Genomic DNA, 15872 nt, shown 5'->3' with positions numbered 1-15872 from the left:
GTAGAAGCCGTGGAGAGAATCTCTGTCGTCTCTGTTATGAGCGTCACAGACGGCGACCCCAAGGTCGGCGATGGGCACCCGGACGGCACGCCACCACCCCCGGGCCCGAAGCCAGGAATGGGAATGCAGTCGGTGACGGTGCTGACGATATCCGTGGCCGTCGAGACGGTGCTGGTGAAGGTCGTCGAGATGGTGCTCGCGCTGCCCGGCGGGACAGTGTTGCTTGCCGGGGGTAGAGTGCCGTCTGAGCCGGTTGGTGGGACATCTATCACCGACGTGGAATCGAAGATGGTGGAAGCGGTAGTGATGAGTGGCGGCTCACTGCTCATTGAAATCCCTCCTGGGGGAGGAGGCCTCGAAAAGACCGGCGGGCCCGTCTGGCTGGGTGTAGGAGTCTCGATGGAAAGGGTCAGGGTGTCAGTGATCGCGGTGTAACTACCCGATGGATCCTCCGGCGTAGACGAACTGGGCATATCCGGGCCCGTCTGGCTGTACGTGGCCGTATCGGTCGTGAGTGAAAGCGACGGCAGCGTCAGTGTCAATGTCCCAGTTGCGGTATCGCTCATCGGTGGCACCCCTGAAGAACCCGACGAGCCCGGTCCAGTTTGGCTGTAAGTGACGGTGTCGGTGGTAAGCGAAAGTGATAGCGAAGGTTGGCTCAGGGAATCAGTTCCGGTCCCGCTCATCGGCGGTCCCTCTGAAGAGCCTGACAGGACTGGACCCGTTTGGCTGTACGTGATAGTGTCGGTAGTAAACGAAAGTGAAGAAAGGGTCAAAGATGGAGTTATGCTGCCACTTAATGGAGGCCCACCCGAAGAACCTGACAAGATTGGACCCGTTTGACTGTACGTGATGGTGTCGGTAGTCAATGACAGTGAAGGCTGAGATGCGCTTGCGCTGCCACTCATCGGCGGACCCCAGAAGACCCGGACGGGTCCGGGCCCGTCTGGCTATACGTAGCCGAATCGGGGACGGTCGAGATCGAAGGCAGGGTTAGTGTCGCAGTCACGATAGGGTACGATGAGCTTGGATCGCCGCCGCGACCGGAGGAAGAGCCGGGTGCTGGTGGCGAGACGCTGTACGCGGGGGAGGTGCTCTGCTCGCTGTTGGTGGCGGGTGGGCCCCCGGAGGTTTGCGAGATGACGGAGTCCCACCATGAAGGCGACGATGATGAGGCCGTCAATGACAGGGAACTGCCTGGGTAGGTCCCGTTGCCCGGCGGGCCGGTAACGGTGGCCGAGCTCGATGGCAGAGTTACGGTTACCGACGAGACTTCGGTCACAGTTCCGGGAGTGGAAGATGGCCTGGGTCTGACGCCATAAGAGTAGTGACTGCAGTGATACAGTGGTGTTAGCCTTGTCGTGATCGAGGTATGGTAATGCCCCTGAATTACCACCACCACCATAACAGATAAAGGGGACAAGAACGACGATAACAAATCAGACGTACACTTGACGGTTCAGGACCCTGTCGGCACCACCCACACAACTAAATCGCAATTCTCTGTTAGTTGTCATTGGGCCTGTAATGGACGTTAGCGGGATACTTACTTGCTTCCATCGCAGCTAGCTTGACTCCCTACAGCGAACAACAATAGGGGCAACCCCAAGGAGACTCGGCTAAAGATTGACATGATGGGAAGTTTGGGGGATGCGAGCCTTGAGATTACCAAGTGGAAAGAGTGAATATGGCCTGCGTGATGAAGCCAAATGAAGAAAGCGTACCTATGTAAAGATGCCCAATCTTTATACAGCAGGAAGCTCATGGAATCTGTTCAGTAGAATCCGCTCGAAAGAAGCCTCCGGTATGCCAAGCATGATAGGGGTGAAAGGTGCAGCTGAGCGTTACAACGCAGAACCAATTAATTATGAATCCGGTGACACAGAAGTAGGTGCATACTAAACATCGAGAAGCCGAACACAAGGTAAAGCCCCTGACCCCGAGCTGAGCTCTCATCTAGAGTCCCTCAAGTTTTTGTGGTCCTTGTATGAAAGCCCGTTCGGCGCCGAATGTGTAGATGTTCTCCGAGCAGCCGTCCCACGGCTTCTACAGATCTTGTAGGTAGAGGCAGACTAGGAATACGACATCCCTGAAGGTTCTATCTCGAGCAGAATAGCGATGCTATGACTTGATTTCCACTACGAAAAAGAAAAAAACAAAACATCACACTTTGCGGTTCTAATCACATTACAACTTGCCGAGCATGCGTCGTAAGCTGAAACTCGGCAGCCTTCTAGACGTGGGACCATAACGATGTTGTATTCACACTTTCAGTTAGTACTTGGGTGGTTTTCACAAATTGTCCATAGTTGAGATATTCCCGAAGTGTATCACCGACCAATGGTCCGGAATCTTACGAGGTCTTAGTTCAGCATGACTCGTCGGCTTGCCTGATGGAGATTTTGACCAAGTGCTTGCCTGTCGAGTTCTTACAAAGGGGCACTCTGCGGAGTAAATCAAAATGCAAATTCATGACCACACATGCAAACGTTGATATACCTAATATTTGGGTGGATAAAGACATCTCCAGAGCTGCCCATGGCCACCACAAGTGTATTAACATCATCCAGGCTCGAGTTATTTCTCTCACGACTGAAATGATTTGCCTCGTCCTTGGTGGTGTCGCCATATAGACGTTCGCTTGAAACAATCCCCTCTACGCCCGATCCTGGTCCAGCTGTGCCGGTATATATATGGCCTGTTTTGGACACAGAGACGGTTCCAGAATTTAGATTGAAATGGCTGTCTCGGCGTTATACGACAGCAGAGTCACTTTTGTACTACAATTCCCACATGCCACATCAAGCTGAAAAGAACGCAAGTGTCAGCTCTGGAACCACGTGAGGCGCTTGCTGACTGGGGTGTTGCTCCTTTCTCTTATGCATGGCGCTTTGGCAGTCTTCAGGTACCCGTCGTGGCTACTCCATGCAGTACGTTCCTGCATGCAACATGTCCTGCATATTCGCGATAAGCTGGATGACGTAGCACGAAGACCTAAATACGCGAAGCAATATGTTGGACCAGTCCTGCCAAGCCTAGAGTATGAAGAGCCTGGAGGACCGCCATCCAGCTTTAATCTGGACGAGCGCGCTCGAGTCTCAACCGATATATTGCAGCTTACGCCACCTCCTTTCCTTAGTGCCCGTTCCCATGTCTTCCGTCGCCCAACTCACCACATGGTCTCGCCTTCATCGGGCAACTGATCGACGACGTCCTCAGCTATGCCCCCCTCTGTCAAAACGTCTAGGTTCATGCGCACGCTCCAGCGGACATAGGGTGTGCCGATCTTGGAAACGTAGCCGCCTCCCTGGCCGCGGATGTCGGAAGCACCCTTTTTGGCGAAGTGGTGGCCAAAGATGGGAGGCTGTACGGTCAAACACGTTGGCTGCTGTCTCGTGCGTCTTCTTCGTTCCCCATTCTCTTTGGTACTATGTTTGTTGCCGTTGCTGCTCTCACCAAGTCCATTGTTTTTATCGGTCCCGACGGTCTCATCATTCTGGGCATGATCACCGTTTGCCCCGTCGGTATTGTCGTCGTTGGGTGTCGTCCTGTCCACATATCCGCCGGCGCACCAGTCGCCCAGCATCAAATCCCACTGGCTCGAGAGGTCCTCGAGGCCGAACTGCCACAGCAGCTTCTGCGCCCCGCGCTGGCTGACCGCGTACGCCAGCGTACATGCGGTGCCTGGAGAAGAAGCGGCGTGCACCACACGAGTGTGTGGCGGGTATAACTCTCCGAGGGCGTCGTGGGACGCGAAGGGATGGGGTTTCAGGTGGCGAGGTGCCGGCACCGTCGGATCGTCTGCCACGACCACTCGAAGCTGCGGTACCACGGACACCGAGTCTGGAAAGTCGGTACCGCAGTGGCCTAGCCAGAGCACGTCCCATCCTTCTCCGTAAGGGTGGTCCGGGGAAGGAGGCGCGGTCGCCGGGGATATACGGTCGAGAAGGACTGAGTGACGCTCCGCGTCATCATGATCCATTGCACCGGCAGTTGCTCGGGTCTTGGCGCCGCTTCTTTTCGGTCGATACGCGATCAGGGGATCGTCGCCCAGCCCATTAGATGGCCGGGACTCCATATCACTCCTCATATGTAGCCACGCATTGGAGGCCGCCCCAAAGGTCTGAAGTTGACTCTTAATCCGCAGGTCCCAATCCACATCATCTTCCATGATCAAGGCATTGGGCAGGCCTTCCTCCACGACTCTGCGTAATGCATTCATGTGGGCCCGCCAGGAGCCCCTGACGGCGGCGTCTGAGCTCTTGTGCTTCGGCCGGTCGCCAGGGGGTAGCACGCGCTCCTCGACCGTGTCACCATCGACACCTTCGACCCATTCGAGGGTGATATTGCTGACGGCCGCGGCCAGTGCCATGGCGTCACGGCGATCCGTTCGTGCTGGGCGGTTGATGACGAGTATCTTGGCAAACTGCAGAGGCTCGGATTATTAATCTTTTCAAATATCCCCTCTCTCAGCTGACAGCAATGTCTGAAGTATTGATGCTGCGTAATCCAGCCATACTCACCCCTACTGTCCCATTCGCAATTGGCCCCGACGCGCGCCTCCATGGACGCGCATGTAACAAGTGAGAGGCATTCCTGGGCCAGTACAAGTAGATGAGTGGAAGTATGAGGAGGCTGGCCCAGAGTAAACGGAACTTCTGAGTTATGATCATTGCGTTTGGCGCCCCTGGACAATGTAATCTGCAGTTACATGATAATCAGTGGCGGATGTTCACTTCACCTTTTACTTGGACTTTCGAATTCCTTTAGGTGTAGTTCCTCTTGCCGTTATATATAGGCTAAAGGAGAAATGATCCCATCTGTTCCGTTACTTGGCGCAATGCAGATCTTTGGGTCGCACGTCCGATTCGCCTTTAGCCATTGGAGCGCAGCTTCTTGCAGGGAGGATTCTGCCGTCTTCACATTTTCCCGCCTTATATCCGACTCAATGATGGCACTGGCTTACTTCACAAAAGGCACGGATTATCTACTTTAAGACTTGTAGGTTGGAGGAAAGTGTAAGCTTAGCTGTTTATTTCCATTCATTTCAAGCCTTCTCTTCTGGGCCCAACCATATCAAGCCCACCCTGGAATGAATTTCATGCACACATAGCAGTTCCAACATGCGTACCGTGCTGGCGGAAGCTCTATGAGCTTATTCTAAAACAGGGACATTACGCTCCGGCGTAACTATCAAAACTAAGCGGAAACGCCGACACAAATCGCATAGCCAAGCCAGAGATTGGTACAGTCCGGCCCGATGGCCGGGTTCCACTGGTAGAGCTGCGGCAAGGTGATGCCAAACTGGCTCTCGATCTTCTCGCAGCCATCGCCGCTCTGCATCGTGTAGTACTTGTTGAAGTTGGGCGCCGCGCCGGACTGGGTCGGCGCAGCTGGGCCGCCGCCGCCCGTTGAGCTGCTGGTGGGAGCGCTGACGCAATACGCATATCTACTCGAATGTCAGGAAAACTCCACGACAGAACTGCATTCCGGGCAATGATGAGGTCTTACCCCAACCATAAGTTCTCACAATTTGACCCGACTGATCACACGCTGTGTCAGCTTTTGCGATTTTCGACCGCATTCGTAACGGCTCCATTGGTGTCACTTACTGCTTGGGTTCCATTTGAAGAAGTCTGCGAAGGAGATCGCGAACATCCCTTGGATTGCGGCACAGCTGTCTCCGGACTGTACCGTATAGAACTGTCGGCAACTGGGTATGATGCCCGTTGGGGTAGGACCTGAGACTTTGTTAGCCCATCAGCTTGATAGGATGAAGTCATTCAGGCGGGGCGCACCCATCGAGGCGGAGCTTTTGCTACCTGTAGCAGTCAAAGAGGGGCTCGTTGCAGTCGCCGTAGGTGCGGTGGAGTTGACGCCAATGCACACGGCGAGGAAGTCGTTCTCCTCGAGGTTCGCGAACAGGGCTTCATCGCAGTTTGCCCCGAGTCACGAGTTCCAAGAAGTGAGCTGCGAGAGCTTAATCGACGCATCTTCTGCGACGGACGCGCAGTCAACGCCCACCGTCCCATCGTAGCCGGACACACATGTGAAGCAAACACAGTCGGATGCGGTACCGTCATGGATCATATTGGCGTCGACCGAGACACACTGGTAATCGGGCGGAACATACGCTGTGGTGTCTGTCTTGTGCACACAGTAACTGTAGCCTGGCTGGAGCGCACACTCAGTTTTGTTCTTGGATAGACTGGGGTTCCAGGCGATGAGGTCCGAGAACTCTACCCAATAACCGTAGGAAATGAAGCTACACGAGTTGAAAAGCGCATCCGTGGTGTTTTCTTGGTAGTTGGCGTACCATGCGCAACCTTCAATTGTGCCAGGAGCCTTTGGCAGCTGTGGGACTTTGAACTCGGGATTGGGGTAATTCGTCGTGGACGGGTTTTCCGTGTTTACCCCGAGCTCAAACGGCTGTTCTCCAAGCCAACAACTCGTATAGTTTTGTTCAGTCAAGTTACTCTCATCGGACCAACCAAGAAACTGCGGATCACGGTTTTCACCTGTCGCGCTTCCGCAAATGTCAAAGTCTTGAAGGCTACCGATATGGACGTACTTACCTATCTTGAAAACAAACCACATCGAGAGTGGAAATGTACTGATCCACGATGAAGGTTGCCGGAAAGACTGTGTTGCCGTAGACGATGAAATCGGTACTCTCAGTACAAGCACTCACTATCGTTACTCTCGCTGACCGAAGGTCTGCGGCGCAGGAACACGAGCATAGAGCGTAAATGTGATCCGAGTTCAATATAACACTTCTAAAGATAGATCAGCGGTTTATACCCTTTAGCATTTGACTCACACGCCCACATGGTCGATTGTCTCGGTGGCAAACATACGGGTCTGATGCCTTTGCCAAAACGGTCGGGCAGTCAACTGTGGTTTTCAACGCTCCTTCGCAACTAGTGGTAATGCCAGGATAGCTTATAAAAGAGGTCATTTCATCATGTAGCTGTTGCGCCCATACTAATCGAACAGAGCTCGCAACCAAGGCAAGAAGAGAGGCTTTGCGACTAATCATTGCAATATCCTATTCGTGGATCCTGTCGCGGTAGATGAGAATGGATGGATTTCAAGTCCAGATACTTAGTAAGGTTGAATTTAGCCGGCTGTAGCAGACGTGATGCGCAATCGAGTTGGGTGGTATGATTTGGGTTGGAGAGATTGTACAAGAAAACTTACACCTAATCGATCGGCAACAAGCACTGGATGGAGAGGGTAACCTGCCGCCTCCAGAGATGTAAGGGGTCTTTGTGACAGGCAAGGTCTGGCTGGTAAAATGATTTCCCGCTTAATTAACCCCTGCGTTTCCCTGAGCTGGTTTCTGGTACGCGAGACGCTACCAGACCAATAGGAAGGAAGTCAGGCTACCAACGTTCCCAGGCCAACATCCGACGTTCGGTTCGGTCCCTCCTTCGGGAACCTGAACAGCCTCGGGTAATGCGCATATCATACACATTCATCATCTGGAGCTTTGCCTTGCAATTTGCGTGATGCCACCCGCCATGAGCGGCGTTATCCGCAGCTACCTTACGCTCCCGCACCGCTTATGCTTTGAATCCATCTTGCTTCGAGCTGTGGCTTCATCTGAAGTGCATATCCAACCCCTTTCGCTTCGCCGTGCAGATACACAAATACGCTCATGCAGTTGCGTGCTTATCGACAGGGGTGACGAGTCAAAGGTGCCTACCAGCAACGTGCGCCATCTTGATGTCCCCGTGAAGCGCTGGGACTCTAGAGACGTTTCTACTCGTACGCCCAACACCATCTGCAGCACGTACAACGCCGCCGACAAGATTGAACAGCATCTCCGTGCCGACGGCCACCGTATATGGGGATTTGTCGTGTATCGCTGCACATACACCAGCGACGCGAACTGGGACTTGTGTATCCCGCGCATCCATTGGGCGGTCCGGAAGGAAATGGACGTGTATAACGGCCGCGATCTTCTCCAAGACGGATGCTTCCAGCTCACTGTGATCACCGATGCTAGCACACTTGACGGGCAAGCACGCAGACTGTACGTCGACACTTTAAAGATTGGTGCTCACACATAATGCACGAGGAACAGGGCTCGCCAGAGGAGATTCGAGGCCGGCAGCACAAACCACCCCCGGGGATTGGTTGCTGCCAGTGAGGTACAGGTTTTGTATCCAGATTGACGAAGATTCAATGTAGAGCTTCATCTCGGAACAAGGCGAGCCTTGGGTAAAAATAATCAAGGGTGATTGGGAGGCAAGCGAGGCTACAATACAACACAAACAGCAACAGAACGAGACCGGGCTCGGCAGAACGGTGCAGATGGGCGAACAAGACGACGATGAAGGCGATTTCACTGATGATGATGGGGAAGAAGAGGAGGAAGTGGAGTATCCTGCCATTGAAGGATGCACGGAGGAAGACGTTGGATGGATGAAGGTATAGCTTACGGGGCTCATGGCGGATATGTACGCCGATCTGAGGAACCCGAATCTCTGGGATATCCAGTATATCAGGCCGCCAGAAATGCTGGTATCCGGCCCTAATATTACTATGGGAGTCTTTAAACTTTAGGTTGTAGTCCACTAAAGCCCGCACATGCGGCTTTCTACTTCACGTGGGGAACAAAGCCGTGGTCCCTAGTCAGCAATATTTATGTATTGCAGCTACGACATAGGTGCCAGCCTACACGCTCACAGCTTCAACCGCAAAGGTCTTGATATGGAGGAAAGTATGGCAATAAAATACGCTAGACAAGCTCTCTATTGGGCGCCATATCGATGACCACCCTGGCCGTCCATCATGGTTCCCAATGGTACCAGAGCTAAGGACGCCAGCCCGCAGTCCTCGTGTAGCGCCACCCTGACTGTCAAGACCCTTGCTGTTTGCTCGGCCTGTCCGGATATCTTTACAAAAAGAGCCCATGCAGCCTCGGTTTTACTTCTCTAAGACTTCGAGGTTTACGCAGCGAAATTTGTTTGTGGCGGCTCATAATTGTGATCAACACGGCATTCCCAAAACCATGGCGCTGGCATCTTGTGTAAGTCAGCTTGGACTCCCGTCACGTAAAAAAGCACATTTTACACCTTGATGGCTAACTAACGCGGGGATATGGTCGAACCAAAAAGTGTGCCGCCCTGTCCAGTGCACTGCCCGGAAACGTCTTCCTGCCCAACAGCAACACATATGCCTCCGCCAACAGCAACCGTTGGTCGGGCACCTCGTGTCTGAGCCCCAGCTGCGTGGTGTTACCCGACTCGACGCAGGACGTGGCGGCGGCCCTGCAAGTCCTGACGCAGAACAGTTGCCCCTTCGCCGTCAAGTCGGGCGGGCATATGGCCAACCCGGGCTTCAACAACATCGACGGCGGCGTCTCGCTGGACCTGAGCCGGCTCAACAGCGTCGAGCTCAGCGGCGACCTGCAGACGACGCGCCTGGGCACGGGCGCCGAGTGGCAGCGCGTCTACGACAACACGCCGGGCGTCGTCGTGCCCGGCGGCCTCTGCGGCGGCACGGGCGTCGGCGGCGTCTCGCTCGGCGGCGGCATGTCCATCTTCCTGGCCGGGGTGGGCTGGACGGCCAACAACGTTGTCGACTTCGAGGTGGTGCTGGCCAACGGGACCGTCGTGCACGCCACCCAAACCTCCAACCCGGACCTCTTCATGGCCCTCAAGGGCGGCGGCGCCAACTTCGGCGTGCTGACGCACATCACCATCACCAACGCGCAGCTGACGAACCTGATCTACGCGGGGCAGGTGCTCAACGTCCTCACCGATCGGTCGAGCAAGGCGCTGATGCGGGTGCTGACGCGGTACACCGCGGCCAACAACCGGGACCCGAGCGCGGGGATGCAGAGCATCTTCAAGCTCGGCAGCAACGGCAAGAACGAGGTCGAGACGCTGTACGGGCACCGCGCCGGCCTGAACGCTATGATCCCGGTCCCTTTCTTGTCCCCCGCCATCTTCAACGAGTTGCTGGGGTTCTACCACAAACAGTGGCGTTTGCTGCGCCGGCGCCTATGAATATACTGTCGAACATGGCCCAGTCAGCCCAAGCAGATGGATACAGGTAAGTCCATATTTGATTCATGACAAATACCGTCTCTCCCTTCTCAGCCCGCGGACCTTGGCGGAGGACCTTTTGTTTTACTAAATAAAAAACACCGATAGGGACGGGCTGGCTACCATTACCTTCCAAAACAACCAAGCTACCATCGAAGCAGTGCACAAGGTGACCTCGGATATCTGCAAACAGGTGGTCGACATACCCAACTTGGATTGTTTTTGGAGCTACGTGCCTTTGCCAGATATCGTCACCGCCAACAGCCTAAAGCGGGGCGGAAACGTCCTGGGTCTGGAGAGAAAGCGTATTGATCGCATGGGTACGTAGGAGCACAACCCCTTTACCCCCCCTCATTTCCCTTGCGGCCTTTCGAAAACCTCAATACATATATATATCGCTGACGGGAGAAACCCCAAACCGTTTAGTGGTCTTCTTCTCCCCGCGCTGGCTCGATCCCCAGTACGACGCCCGCATGAGCAACGTGAGCCAGGCTTGGTACAGCCAGGCCAAGGCGGCCACGGTCGCCCAGGGCACCGCGGACGACTTCCTCTACCTCAACTTCGCCGGCGGCTTCCAGGATCCCATCAGCAGCTACGGCGCCGACAACGTCAAGTTCTTGCAGCGCGTGGCGGCCCGGTACGATCCCCAGGGGGTCTTTCAGAAGCTGATGCCTGGGGGGTTCAAACTGCCGCAGGGCTATTAGACATCATCGTTTTGTTGAGGTTTTTGTTTTTGCTCCTCCCAAGTAAGAGCTGAGACGGCTGAAGAGGAAATAGGAAGGGGGAACGGGGAGTGAAGATCAGTTTCTGGCTCAACCGTATTAATTAAGAACCCGAGTCTAAATTCGGTATTGACGATGTACCACTGCGCTACACTATGAATGTGCGATTACATAGTCGCGAATGGTAAGGTTGGGCCCCGGCCAATTCTTCCGCGCCCACCCGAACCACATCCCAAACGTGAAGACGAGGATGAACGCCACGACGATGGCGCAGTAGTTCATCGTCGCGGCGTCGACGGGCGTCGTCGACGGGAACGGCAGCCACACCATCATGTACAGCGTGTAGACCAGGGCGCTTACGTTAATGTAAAGCCCGTACCGGCCGAGGTTCCAGTCCCCCAGCTGCAGGTCGGCCCCTTGCTCGAGGCGGGCCAGGACCATGCTCAGGATACAGATGGCGTAGCTCAGGTACAGGGCCCAGCTGGCGAGGCTCGTGATGGCGTTGAAGACGACGTAGGTCGAGCTGCCGATGTTGAGGAGGCAGAGCAGGCTAGTCAGGATGCAGCATAAGACGACGGCGCGGAAGGGGACGTGCCTTTTAGGTCAATCTGGAAGAATTACAGTCATCTGATTAGTCTCATGATATGATGCAAAGGCATAACAATGGTGACGTATCAAAAGGGGGTAATCACTCACATAAGCGAAATAAATCGGCAGTCCTCCATCCCTGGCCCAAGCCCAGCTAAGCCGGGATACCGACGCGATCGAGGCCAGGTTGCTCGACATGCTCACGAACCAAAACAGAGTCCAGACGGTAGTCGCCGCGTTCTTATTCTGGACCGTGTTGTACAGGACCGTCAGCGAGGGCACGTATGCCTGCATGGCGACGTCGATGGGGCCCATCGAGACGAGGAACACCGACATCTGGATGATGGCCATGCACCCGTTCATACAGATGGACCAGAAGATGGCCCGGGGCACGGCCGACTTGGCCTTCTTGGTCTCCTCGCTCATGTGGATGGCGCTGTCAAAGCCTGTGGTAGTATTACTTCGTTAGATTTTGGGAATCGTCAGGGGACCGCAAATACGTACCTGTCAGGGCCCAAGTCAAAGCAACGGCTCCGAGATGCCATGATATTACTGGCCTATCAGCCCAGCCTGAGGTCGTGCTGTCGACAAACAAAAACCCCGGATCATGGCGAGGTCCCATAACGGCAAAGATGACGATGAAGGCCACCCAGTTGGCCACATGAAGAACTCCACCTGTCGAGGGTCTCTTTCAGTCTCGGTTCCATAGGGGTAAGGAACTTAACCACAAACCTGTCAGTTCAATCCACGGGACCAGTCGGAACGTATACATGTTAAGACCGCCCAAGACAACGAGCAAAGCAATCACGATAACGGAAGTATGCCAGCCTCCCGGAACATAATTCTCATGGTTGAACTGGACGATCCCTTCTAGCTGGATGGCGGTCGTGTTGGCCACACCGGCAAGCAGAGCCACGTAGCCAAACCAGGAGGCCCATCCCTGGAGGTAGCACATGAACCGGTTAACGCCCTTAGGGGCCAGGAGGTAGGTCCAATGATACTGCGCGCCGGCGACCGGCTGAAGAGACGACATCTCGGCAATCGATGCAGCCTGGGCGAGAGCACCGGCGACGGCCAAAAAGCCACCCCAGAAAATGGCGCGTGGTCCTCCGTTATACAGGGGAGAGTAGATGCTCTGGTGCCATGCCTCCCACGTCCCCATGTACGTCAGCGAGAAAGCAAACAGCTGCGACATAGAAAACAGTCGCCGGGTCCGGGTCTGGCTGAAGGTGGATAGGTACGTGTGCGGAGCGCCCGGCGTCGGGGACTTGCCGTCGTCGTCGACGTCGACGGTGACGCCATCTTGGGCTTTGGCCTCCTTGGACCTCGATCGCAGTTCGATTTCGTCCTGCTGCATTGCGACGGATGGCGATTTGATGTACAGGTCTGGGGAAAGAAACAGGAAAAAGCAAAAGCCTCGGAGCAACTCGAGGGAAGGAGGGGATGCTGATCACCCAGTGTTGGAAATGCGCGTGGGAGGTCATGAGGGCTATGTTACAACGACTTCCGTTCTGAGACATGCGTACACGAACGGATTGTTTATTTGAGCTCTGGGCTGGCTCTAAATGCTTTGTATCACTTGGAATTGGCGGTTTTGGTGATCCCGAGGCATACAGCCGTTCCATTGGGGGAGGGGAGGACTTGCGGCGTAGTCGGTGGCCACGTAGCACATGATTTCCCGGAGGCAAGCAGCCAACCGGCCGGTGTCGTTTGCAGGATCGAAGCGAGGGATGATCGAAACTGCATTGGATTCCGTTGCCGAGTTTGATCAACCATTGTCCCTCGCTTGTGCTGAATGCCACACATCCATACCTTGACGCGCATATTGCGGTGAACGTCGGTCTGCCAGACTTACCTTCTTGTCATATCATATTCTGACATACAGAACCTGACAGGCGTTTTGGCATGCGCCACCGTTGCAGTGAAAAATTTGAGCGGCGCAGCGCAGCGGGCGATACTGGGGTGACATTGCTGGTCGACGGCCCTCAAATGGACCAGGAATACATACCCCTGTCGCCCGGAATCCGGATAAGATCGCCTAGTGATGACAGGTCTCGCTGGCCTATAGGAGCAATTTGCGCTGTGTATCCACCCCCTAATCCACACTTTCGGCAAGGGCCGTCCTCCACCATTGCCAGAACCCCGTTCTTCAAAGGACGGCATTTTGGTTCGGTTTGCTACTGCCGAACCGGCAAGTGTTGAGATGGATCTTGCATGCAGAAAGCAAACATAGCAACTGCAATAGGAAAAAGTACGAGGCTGCATTCCTTTGTCTCTGAGAGGCGATCTGTTGCTCGACAGTGTCTTGCGAAGAAATCTCATTAATCAAGCTGCCATTTTATTTCTGCTAAAATTCATAGCCACTTTGCGGAGAGGATGATTAAGTCGAGCCACGCACACGCGGCAGTTTTATGGTCGACCATCACGCAAAAAATGTGAGTAATGATAGCAATCCAAGAGCGAACGACCAGATCTATGCGTACTGCCCCGTTGAAGATGGCAATCAATTTTGACTGTCCATCAATGCGCGCTCGCTCTATGGGACGGGGAGACTTTATTGGATAGTAATTCCCCGGACCCGATTCGCCTTGTATCTCCATGTCTCATTTACCTAGAGCGGGTCTCTCCGTAACCATGGCACAGCCACGCCTTCACGAGCCATATGTCTTGATGGCTATCATTGCGAAGAACATCCTACGTTTCAACTGGACATCCGTCAAGATCCACGACATTGCGTCGATCGCCGACGTCGTGCTACTTCTCGTGTAAACGGCGTGTGTAGTGTTGTCTTGCAAGTCTGGACTGGGACTACACGCCTGCAAGCTTGACGGCGACCAGTCCCATCGCTTCGACAAGGTGTTTGTGCAGACTTAGACTTCTTGATGTATGTGTAAGAATACGGGTAGCTGATTCCAACCGTCGACAGTTGATATTCGCGGGCTGGTTGGCCCTGCTCGTCCTAGCTTGCGCAATGATCTTGGTTTGCCTCCTGATTAGTTTTATCACGACTCAGGGGTAAATAATTATGTCTTAGCTTAATGTCTTATCGAGCTCTTAATATATATCAAGTTCTTTTTAAGTATAAAGTTAAACTGCATCTATTTTAAGTTTAATTTTTTAGTGTATATTATATTTTAAACTAATAGAGTTTATTAATATAGCCGGCTTTCTGTGACGGCTAAGCACGAAGCTTAGGCCTTACACCAGCTAGCGACAGACCAACGGCTATCCCCAGGTCACACGAACCCCGTCCGGGGACCTTATATAGGTGCGGCCTCCGTCCCTACCGTAGATAGCCTCTCCTTTCCTCTCTATCTCTGTTATTCTCGTCAATAGATGCACATGCCTATCGCTGTGGCTATGTCCCAGTCTGCGCTGATGCTCGCCGTGACACTTTCTCTACGCCCCTTTCCCTACGCTTTTACCCCTTTTTTCCGTTTAAGTTTACTTACCCCTTAGCCTTTTCTTTTTTTACCTCCTCGAACCTTTTAATTAATTATTTAAGCTAAGTTAATTATTTATATATTAAGTTTACTCGGTTTTAAATCACTTATTTTTGCTAGCCTACGCTGGTATAAGTCGAAAAGCAAAAGAATAAAAAAAAAGTCGATATATATAAAGTGCTTGTGCCGGCACGCTATCGGTAGCCCGGACGAGACATAGATAGGCAGACAGAAAACGTCCACGTGAGTAGTGGCATTATCATTTTCTGCAACGGCATTACGGCGTTCTCACAACAACTAGAAAAGCTCCGAGTAGCAAGCGATTACTTCCGTTTACAGTGAGAAAAGCCATTTATACATTCTGGCTCATGTATCTTCCCTCTGGTAGCCAGGGAGTATATCGTATAAGCCAGCTTGTAAATAATCCAAGGCCCGTATTCTCACTTCTCTCCGCTATTCCGTACTGACCGATCAGCTCCCTCCCCTTAGTGGAAAGCTCCCCCGAAGACCTCCACCGCGTCGGCATCCTAAACACCAGCACCCCCATCGTTATCTCCCAGGCCTCGCAGCTGACCACGCGCGGCGCCCGGCTGCTGCGCGCCACGAACCAGTACATCTCCGTCACGGCCGAGAGCGAGATGCACTTCGGCCACCTGCACCCGACGAGCCACATTATCCTGGGCCATGCCTCGTTCGGGGTCGACACCCACATGGCCTTCTCGACCGATATCCTGACGCAGGCTCGCTTCTGGCTCCAGTCGGCCCGCTATCGCGTCTACGCGGAGATCGTGGGGCGCTGGCAGGTGCCCGCGCAGAACTTCTTTTTCCGTAGACCAGGCCTTCCTGCTGACAACCCGCAACGGCTGGCTGACCGTCAAGCGAGACGATCTCGGCATCATCAGCTTCGGGGCCAAGGCCGACCTCGTCGTCTGAGAGGGCCGGTCACCAGCCATGCTCGGGTAGGCGGACCCTGTTGCGGTCGCAGGAGGAGGACTGGTTGATAGGGGCGTGCTACGGCTATGTCATGCAGCTAAATGCCAAGCGAGGCGAGGGAACCGGTT

At 54.1% G+C, this 15872-nt stretch overlaps 7 protein-coding genes across 7 annotated transcripts; 3 read left to right on the top strand and 4 right to left on the bottom strand.

Annotated features, from left to right (window-relative positions):
• Positions 1 to 904: 904 nt before the first annotated feature.
• On the bottom strand, positions 905 to 1517 carry PG997_009198 (uncharacterized protein; the record flags this gene model as incomplete). The annotated part of the gene is made up of 2 exons (XM_066813513.1): positions 905 to 1331; positions 1450 to 1517. 2 exons carry the CDS (start codon positions 1515 to 1517, stop codon positions 905 to 907), a joined length of 495 nt encoding a protein of 164 aa, XP_066665475.1.
• A 1652-nt stretch (positions 1518 to 3169) lies between these two features.
• On the bottom strand, positions 3170 to 4372 carry PG997_009197 (uncharacterized protein; the record flags this gene model as incomplete). The annotated part of the gene is made up of 1 exon (XM_066813512.1): positions 3170 to 4372. The coding sequence occupies one exon, from the start codon at positions 4370 to 4372 to the stop codon at positions 3170 to 3172; it is 1203 nt and encodes a 400-aa protein (XP_066665474.1).
• An 827-nt stretch (positions 4373 to 5199) lies between these two features.
• PG997_009196 (uncharacterized protein) lies at positions 5200 to 6090 on the bottom strand (the record flags this gene model as incomplete). The annotated part of the gene is made up of 5 exons (XM_066813511.1): positions 5200 to 5449; positions 5512 to 5542; positions 5613 to 5741; positions 5799 to 5927; positions 6078 to 6090. 5 exons carry the CDS (start codon positions 6088 to 6090, stop codon positions 5200 to 5202), a joined length of 552 nt encoding a protein of 183 aa, XP_066665473.1.
• A 1433-nt stretch (positions 6091 to 7523) lies between these two features.
• PG997_009195 (muramidase) lies at positions 7524 to 8075 on the top strand (the record flags this gene model as incomplete). The annotated part of the gene is made up of 1 exon (XM_066813510.1): positions 7524 to 8075. One exon carries the CDS (start codon positions 7524 to 7526, stop codon positions 8073 to 8075), a length of 552 nt encoding a protein of 183 aa, XP_066665472.1.
• Positions 8076 to 9019: 944 nt separating this feature from the next.
• PG997_009194 (uncharacterized protein) lies at positions 9020 to 10019 on the top strand (the record flags this gene model as incomplete). The annotated part of the gene is made up of 2 exons (XM_066813509.1): positions 9020 to 9037; positions 9264 to 10019. 2 exons carry the CDS (start codon positions 9020 to 9022, stop codon positions 10017 to 10019), a joined length of 774 nt encoding a protein of 257 aa, XP_066665471.1.
• A 461-nt stretch (positions 10020 to 10480) lies between these two features.
• PG997_009193 (uncharacterized protein) lies at positions 10481 to 12725 on the bottom strand (the record flags this gene model as incomplete). Its single annotated transcript, XM_066813508.1, has 5 exons — positions 10481 to 10723; positions 10952 to 11375; positions 11541 to 11814; positions 11873 to 12043; positions 12101 to 12725. The coding sequence occupies 5 exons, from the start codon at positions 12723 to 12725 to the stop codon at positions 10481 to 10483; spliced, it is 1737 nt and encodes a 578-aa protein (XP_066665470.1).
• A 2454-nt stretch (positions 12726 to 15179) lies between these two features.
• PG997_009192 (amidohydrolase) lies at positions 15180 to 15744 on the top strand (the record flags this gene model as incomplete). Its single annotated transcript, XM_066813507.1, has 3 exons — positions 15180 to 15195; positions 15301 to 15614; positions 15649 to 15744. The coding sequence occupies 3 exons, from the start codon at positions 15180 to 15182 to the stop codon at positions 15742 to 15744; spliced, it is 426 nt and encodes a 141-aa protein (XP_066665469.1).
• Positions 15745 to 15872: the final 128 nt, after the last annotated feature.

This window comes from Apiospora hydei, assembly GCF_038363865.1.
Source record: "Apiospora hydei strain CBS 114990 chromosome Unknown utg000007l_segment0_segment0, whole genome shotgun sequence".
Lineage (NCBI taxonomy): Eukaryota > Fungi > Ascomycota > Sordariomycetes > Amphisphaeriales > Apiosporaceae > Apiospora > Apiospora hydei.
The sequence above is the reverse complement of the archived record's forward strand: the minus strand, read 5'-3'. Positions and strand labels throughout refer to the sequence as shown.